This window comes from Terrapene carolina, unplaced genomic scaffold, assembly GCF_002925995.2.
Source record: "Terrapene carolina triunguis isolate 2854851 unplaced genomic scaffold, T_m_triunguis-2.0 Scaffold103, whole genome shotgun sequence".
In the NCBI taxonomy this organism is placed as follows: domain Eukaryota; kingdom Metazoa; phylum Chordata; order Testudines; family Emydidae; genus Terrapene; species Terrapene triunguis.
The window spans coordinates 3685886-3693417 of NW_020664454.1; the positions used below are offsets into that span (position 1 = coordinate 3685886).

The 7532-nt window shown below is 44.3% G+C and overlaps 1 protein-coding gene across 1 annotated transcript in view; it reads left to right on the plus strand.

Moving 5' to 3' along the window:
• Positions 1 to 7532, plus strand: part of LOC113406546 (low-density lipoprotein receptor-related protein 8-like) — a 268015-nt gene that overhangs the window by 183695 nt on the left and 76788 nt on the right. Inside the window, exon 4 of the mRNA XM_026651832.1 lies at positions 3594 to 3722. Coding sequence (XP_026507617.1) covers positions 3594 to 3722 — 129 coding nt within the window. The remainder of the gene's footprint in view (positions 1 to 3593; positions 3723 to 7532) is intronic.

Below are 7532 nucleotides of genomic sequence, written 5' to 3' on the forward strand. Positions count from 1 at the left end.
TTAGCTGATAGTTTTATTAATAAACCAAATACTTTAAAAAAAAAAACCACCTAAATATGGTGTTTTTGTGACCATTGCATAATCTAGAAAAGAATATAATTTAAACAACGTGCAGTGAGAAATTGTAACTAGCTTCTGCCCCAATGCTGTCTTCTCCCGGAGTTACAAAGCAGCAATTACATATGTTGTTAGCTGGCTGGCAGCGGTAAGCGAGTGCTGGTTTTGCATGATGTATTGGTCGCCCACAGCTCACAGAAGCAGAGGTTTGTATAGATAGTCAGGGGACTGAGAAGATAGAGAAAAGAAATTCACCATTAGCCTTTCAGGTGGTTGGTTGACACTTCTAGGATTATTAGAGGCGATTCTGAGGCCTGGTTCTTAAAGTTGGTGGTGAAATCAGTTGAGGGATACTGCTGTCCACAGTCTCCCAGCCAGCATATAGAAAGCTGGTTGTCTCTTTGTGTAAGTACTTGCACAGGGTTATGCGAAACACATTTCGCTTCTGTGTTGAGGCTCCTCCCTTTATAATTAAAACCTCATCTTATCACAGACACACGTAGTCTTACCAGCATTAGTACGAACGAAGAAATCCATTTGAAAACAACTTTTTCTAAAAAGAGGAGTTGGACTGTTCAGTGAGTGACTGTCTAATTGGATGAACATTCCAGAGTACTTAATTATATGGTTTAAACCACAAAATGCTATGGGATTATGTAGACTAGTTAACACTAAATATAGATTCTTCTTCGAGTGATTGCTCATATCGATTCCAATTAGGTGCACACGCTGCATGCACAGTCGTCGGAAAGTTTTTCCCCTAGCAGCATCCATCGGGTCAGTTGTGGAGCCCATTGGAGTGGCGCCTTCATGACGCTCAATATATGACCCTGCCGACCCAGCATCCCCTCAGTTCCTTCTTACCGCCAGTGATGGTCATTGGAACTATAGCATCTTGCTCAGCAAGTTCTACCACGTTTCCCTAGCTTTGTTTGTTTGTTGTTCTCTGTGCTTGTTAGTAGTTAGCAGTTGGGCTGGGGGGTTTATCCTCTATCCCAACCGCTTTTCCTTGGGAGGGCTTACATGCCCAAGTCCCAAGGGTTCAAACCCTGCAAGTCCTGCATGCCAATGGGTGACCCCCACGGCGCTTGTCTAAAGTGTCTGGGGGAGGCTCACCAAGCCGATTGGTGCAGAATTTGTAAAGGGTTTCGCCCCAAAACCAAAAAGAAGCGAGACTTTCACCTCAAGCAGCTCCTTATGGAGACGGCACTTAGACCACCCCCTCCAGCAGTGCGGCAAGACCCGACACCGAGTTCATCGGTGCGTAGCGCCCTGGCAACAGTGGTGCAAGCGGCACCGCAGAAGGACTTTGGCAGAGACCCGCGGCACCACTGCTCCCCGGCGCTGAAACTGGTGGGATCGACCCGGCACCGCTCCCACTCCCCGGAACAGAAGCAGCACCGGAAGCAAGAAAGGAGCAGCTCTCCGTCTTAGAGGCAAGTAAGAGAGGTCCACCTCGGCAGCAGGAAGCCCTCCACTAGAGCCACGTATCTGGCAAAGTGGAAGAGATTCTCTTGTTTGTGTGACCAGCGTTGTACACCCCCTCTCCAGGCACTGGTACCCCTCATCTTGGAGTACCTCCTACACATGGAACAGCAAGGCCTGGTGGCATCCTCCATAAGGATACACCTCGCTGCTATCTCGGCCTTCCACCCAGGAGCCTCCTGTTGATCCGTCTTTGCCAACCGTATGGGTGGTCGCTTCCTCAAGGGTCTGTACCACCTACATCCCCAGATCAGACAACCTGTCCCTGCGTGGGACCTTAACTTGGTCCTCTCCAGGTTCATGGGGCCCCCATTCGAACCATTGGCAACTTGCTCCCTCCTATATCTGTCATGGAAGGTAGCCTTCCTGGTCACCATTACTTCTGCGAGGAGAGTGTCGGAGCTAAAGGCCCTCACCTCTGACCCACCATACATGGTTTTCCACAGGGATAAGGTGCAACTCAGGCTTCACCCGGCCTTTCTCCCGAAGGTGGTGTTGCACTTCCACACCAGTCAGGACATTTTCCTGCCTATCTTTTACCCTAAGCCTCATGCCAGTAGCCGGGAGCAGAGGCTGCACTCCCTCGATGTTCGGCAAGCGCTAGCTTTCTACATCGAGCGCACTAAGCCATTCAGGAAGTCGACCCAATTGTTCATAGCGGTGGCAGACCGGATGAAAGGGCTCACGGTCTCATCTCAAAGAATATCCTCCTGGATCACGTCATGCATCCGCACGGGCTATAAGCTGGCCAAAGTACCGGCCCCAGCTCTTACAGCACACCCCATGAGGGCCCAGCCTCGTCAGCAGCGTTCTTGGCACAGGTCCCGATCCAAGAAATCTGCAGGGCAGCAACTTGGTCCTCGGTGCATACCTTCACCTCTCACTACGCCATCGTCCGGCACACAAGAGATGATGCGTCTTTCGACAGAGCAGTGCTGCAATCAGCGTTTCCTTAACTCCGACCCCTCCGCCTAAGTAAGGCTTGGGAGTCACCTAATTGGAATCAATGTGAGCAATCATTCAAAGAAGAAAAAACAGTTACTCATCTCTCATAACTGTTGTTCTTCGAGATGTGTTGCTCATATCCATTCCAAACCCGCCCGCCTTCCCCTCTGTTGGAGTAACCAACAAGAAAGAACTGAGGAGGCACCAGGTAGGCAGGGTCATATATTGAGCGCCATGAAGGCACCACTCCAGGGGGCTCCACAGCCGACCCAATGGGTGCTGCTAGGGGAAAAACTTTCCGACAACTGTGCCCACGGCGCGCGCACACCTAATTGGAATGGACATGAGCAACACATCTCGAAGAACAACAGTTACGAGAGGTGAGTGACCGTTTTTTTGAGTCTCACCTTACATGTACTGGTATAAATCGGAAATAACTCCCATGGAGCTAAGGGAGTTTTCGCAGTGTAAAACTAATGTAAGTGAGAGAAGAACGAAGACCACAGTGCATCAGTGCATTTTCTTTTATATACCAGAGATTCTATTTCTGCAAGTCTCTCCATCCCCTAAGCTTGTTTGTGGCCTGGTGCCTTTCATTGTGGTTTTTTCTAATTTTTAGCCAACTGTAGTTGGATGTGTGCAAAATCTATGAGTTTGTGATTATCCTGTCTACTTATCTCCCTTGTCTTATAGGGGAAATCTCTCTTGCTTCATGAAATTCAGAAATTGCTGTACAAAAGAAATTGCAGCCAAAACAAAAAAAACAACCAACCAAACAAAACAAAACAAAAATCCACCACATTAGCTACTAGTAGATCAATTAATAATAAAAAATGTGTCAGATAAATTATTTGCTGAATATTTAAATAAAAATCAGTTCTGAAGCTCTTTTATTGTGATGTATCTGCATTTGACTTTTGGTATTCTAAACATGCCCAATCCCCATTGATATCAATGGTCTCTGCCACTTACTATAGGAATTTTACTTGGATATCAGTTTCAGAATTTGGCCACATTAAATTTACTAAAACCAATATCTCTTTAATGTCTACTGCTGTTTTCATATTTACATTTATTTTCCTTGTATTTTTTTTTTTTTTTTTTAGCCAAACAAGTGTGCCCAGCTGAAAAAATTAGCTGTGGAGACTCAAGCAACAAATGTATCCCATCATCCTGGAGATGTGATGGGGAGAAAGACTGTGAAAGTGGGATTGACGAGGCTGGTTGCACTACTGGTGAGTTATAATAATACCTAATGTCTATATAGCAGCTTTCTTCCAAGAGGCTCCTAAAGTGATTTATAGATTGCATATGAATGGATGACTTTTCTCACCAACAAACTCCACAGTCACTCTTTATTGACAATGCTATTCAGCCGATTTAGGAAGAGTTGGAGCTACTTGAGGAAAGTAGAGTAGATTTTGTGTACAGCTGACTATTCTGTTGTCACTCTAGTAGAATGCAGTTACAGAACACAGCTAGAATTTGGTTAAGATATACTGGTTAGCATGCATACTTGTGCAAAAAGTGCTGTAGGGGCTTAAATGGGCAACAGACCTTGCTTTTATGTGTCTTCCTAAAGACAGCATACTGCCTCAGGCCCCATACTGGATCATGGATGTATTGCTGATTCAGGGGCAAAAGAGTGCTTCCTCCTAAATCACCAACATCACTTCTTGCAGAGTCTCTGTTTTATTTGAGGGCTGCCATCCAGGTACTGGCTATGCCCACCTTTGGTCAATTTAGCAATTCTGACAAGATCACACAGCCAAATTGGTAAGGCTATTAACACTTGACTTTTTTGTGTGTGGCCCAAATGATCTCCCTTTCTTCAGCTAGGTTTCTCTTTGAAGTTCACCTATTTCTCCAGGACTGTCCGTTCTAATCTTCCAATATGACGTAGCTCATTTCTCAGACACTTCATGCGTTTATTTTTTTAAGTCAATGATATGGAATCCAAGTTGGAACCGCTGATAATTCTGGGTAACTACACCCTTAAGGGCTCTATCTCTTTCTTTGTTTTTTCCACTGGTGCCTCTCCATGTCTGTTGTCACGTTTTTTGGTCTTTGGGAAAAGCTTTTGTGTACTATGAGTGAAATATGTCCCCTAATTTTGATGTTATGGACAGTAATTTTTTCCCTAGCTCAAACATTTATTCTTTCATGATTAAAAACAAAAAAAGTCAACACAGTAAGTGGGAAATATCATAAGAATTTACCCAAGGGAGTTTTCTTTAGCCATTAATTACACATGTGGGAATGGGAATGCAGTGTTTAATGCTTGCTGATAATTCTATGAACTGTTGAGTGTATTTGTCCCGGCCAAGGGATTTGAATACCTCTATACCCACCCTCCGGCTCACTGGTGGTCTCTGCGGCCAATAAAAAAGACAAGCAGGGGTATACCAGTTCAACCCCCAAAAATAAAGAGGCCAAAGGGTTAGATCTGTTTGGAAGAAAAATTTATTCACCAGCCAGTTTGCAGTTCCAGGTGGTGTCCCTATCATCAATCACAGTTCACCTGGCCACTATCTTGGCTTTCCATCCTCCATTCCAAGGCAGGTCGATCTTCACTCATGACATGACAGCACAGTTTTTGAAAGGTCTACCCACACGTCCGGGATCCCTCCCTGGGACCTGAATCTCGTGCTGTCGAGGCTCATGGGGCCTCCCTTTGAGCCTCTAGCTTCCTGCTCTCTCCTGGAAGGTTTCATTCCTGGTCATGATAACGTTGACCTGCAAGGTGTCCAAGATCAGGGCACTTACTTCGGAGCCTATACGGTCTTCTACAAGGATAAGGTCCAGCTGCAGCCACACCCAGCGTTTCTGCCCAAGGTCGTTTTCCAGTTTCATACTGGCCAGGACATATACTTACCCGTCTTCTTTCCAAAGCCTCATGCATCAGATGAGGAGCGTAGGCTACACACCCTGGATGTCAGGAGGGCGCTGGGCTTCTACACAGATAGAGTGCTGAATTAATGATCTTAAAACAATTTTAGGACTAAAACCTGCAACCCTCATTTTAGTTGCCCTACTTACACAAACAAGGATTGCAGTATTGAGTCCATTTTTAATAGAAAGCTGTTTTAAATTGCTTGCATTTAATTTCATTTTTTCAATGCTCAGAAGTAACCCCTAAAAAGGTAGTAAACTGTATTCTAAGTATCACTTTATTTCAGGATAATTATGCTATTAATATGGATTTAGAAACCGCTGAGAATTTCCTTTCTGGGCATTTCAGTTGATGTATCCTTTGTTATCTTCAGCTTGTTCCATGCACATGTGAATTCTTAACATGGAAATTACTCGGAGGACAAATTTTATCATCTTCTGAAGCTATTAAGTAGCTGGTGTGAACCAAATTAGTGGCTTTTGGCCAGTTCTTTTTGGACAGGTGTCCATACCACAAAATAGCCCCCAGTGTTATGGATGCCAATTGGCAGCCACAGCGGAGAGGTCAAGGACTGAGCAGAAATGTAGAATGAGCTGCTCTCTCAATCTAGGACTGGGCTAAGGCACACTGGTAGGAAAGTATTTCTAATGTTTTACCTTTGCTGTGCGTTAAAACAAATAAAAGGCTTTCAGTCTCCAGGCCTGTCAGTCCAGCACTTTTCACATGAATTAAATTCACTTTTTAAAAAAGCAGACAGAGTGGAAAGTACTGAAGTGCTGCAAAGAAGGCACTTTAGATGTGGTTGTTTATCAAATTAAGGATTTTTTTTCTCATGGACGAGGACAAATATGTTGTCTTTGCTACTAAACGCTGAGTACTTGTGGAGGATTGATAGCAATCCTCTCTTTTATCCAAATCTGATAAACCTCACTAAGCTTGTCTACTGATACTCTGTTAACATTCCTGTTTCTTCTCTATTTAGAATCTTTCTTTATCCCTTTTCTCTTATCTCTTCAGTGAGCTTCATCCTGAGTTTTAAAATAAGTATATTTCTACGTCAAAATCTCTTTTCTATGCTGACTTTTTTGTTGTTGTTGTTTAAATGAAGCTTCATCCACAACTGTCAACTGCAGCCTCTCAAAGCAGAGCTCCCTGTCATACCAAAGGCTGCTCCTTTCACCGAGCCAGAAAACATGTCGAAATAAAAATATAACATAGCTCTCTGTATAAATGTTTGGATGGGAAGTTTCCTTGTGTGCGGAGTAATTTCCAGGTTGAGAGCTTGCCCAGGCCATAAACAAGCTGAAGATGACTGGGGATAGCAACTGAAATGTCCAAACTCCTAGCTGTTTCTAAATTCATATTAATAACATTCTTATTCTGAGCTAATGTGACACTTTGGACACATTTAAACTAGGGCCATTCCCATTTATTGATTAGAATAACTGGCTTTTAGTATTATCATCCTTCAGAAGATCTTATGCTGAATGTGGAAGTTACGAATGTCATTTCGGCCTATACTTCTGCTATTATATTACCGTGCAGTGCTGGTAGCATTACAGTGGCAGTTAGAGGCCCAAGGCAGGATCAGGCGTAACTCCAGACAGGCATAGTGCTAGGGCTGTACAAATGCAGAGTTGAAGGACAGTCCCAACAAGCTGTCTGGGTAATTTAAGGCAGAACGTCAGAGTGAGTAGAACAAAGAGTAGGAAAGAGCAGGGGAGAGAGAACCAAGGAAATGGTATTTGTGAGGCACAGATAGTAAGAAGTCATCCCTCCCCACATGTCAATATAGGCATTGGTGAGGCTCAGCTGAGCAGGCTCAAAGAGAAGAGTGAAGTCCAGAACTCAGTGGCAACAACAAATAATATGGCAACAAATCACAGGCTCTGGTTCATAAAAATTACAGGTTTTCTAGCAGAGATTTTTAGATGCTTGTTCTACAGTCAGCTCATGGACACAGCCTCAGGGCATTGTTATGTCACATAACTGGAGAACAAACCGATACGTTACATACTCCTCTTTCGCCTTTAGTCATGCGTAAAAGACTATTACAGAACTGTTGGCAAGATGTAAGGCTTTTAGGGCTAGATCAGTGATCGGCAACCTTTGGCTCGCAGCCTCTCAGGGTAAGCCCCTGGCGGGCCAGGCC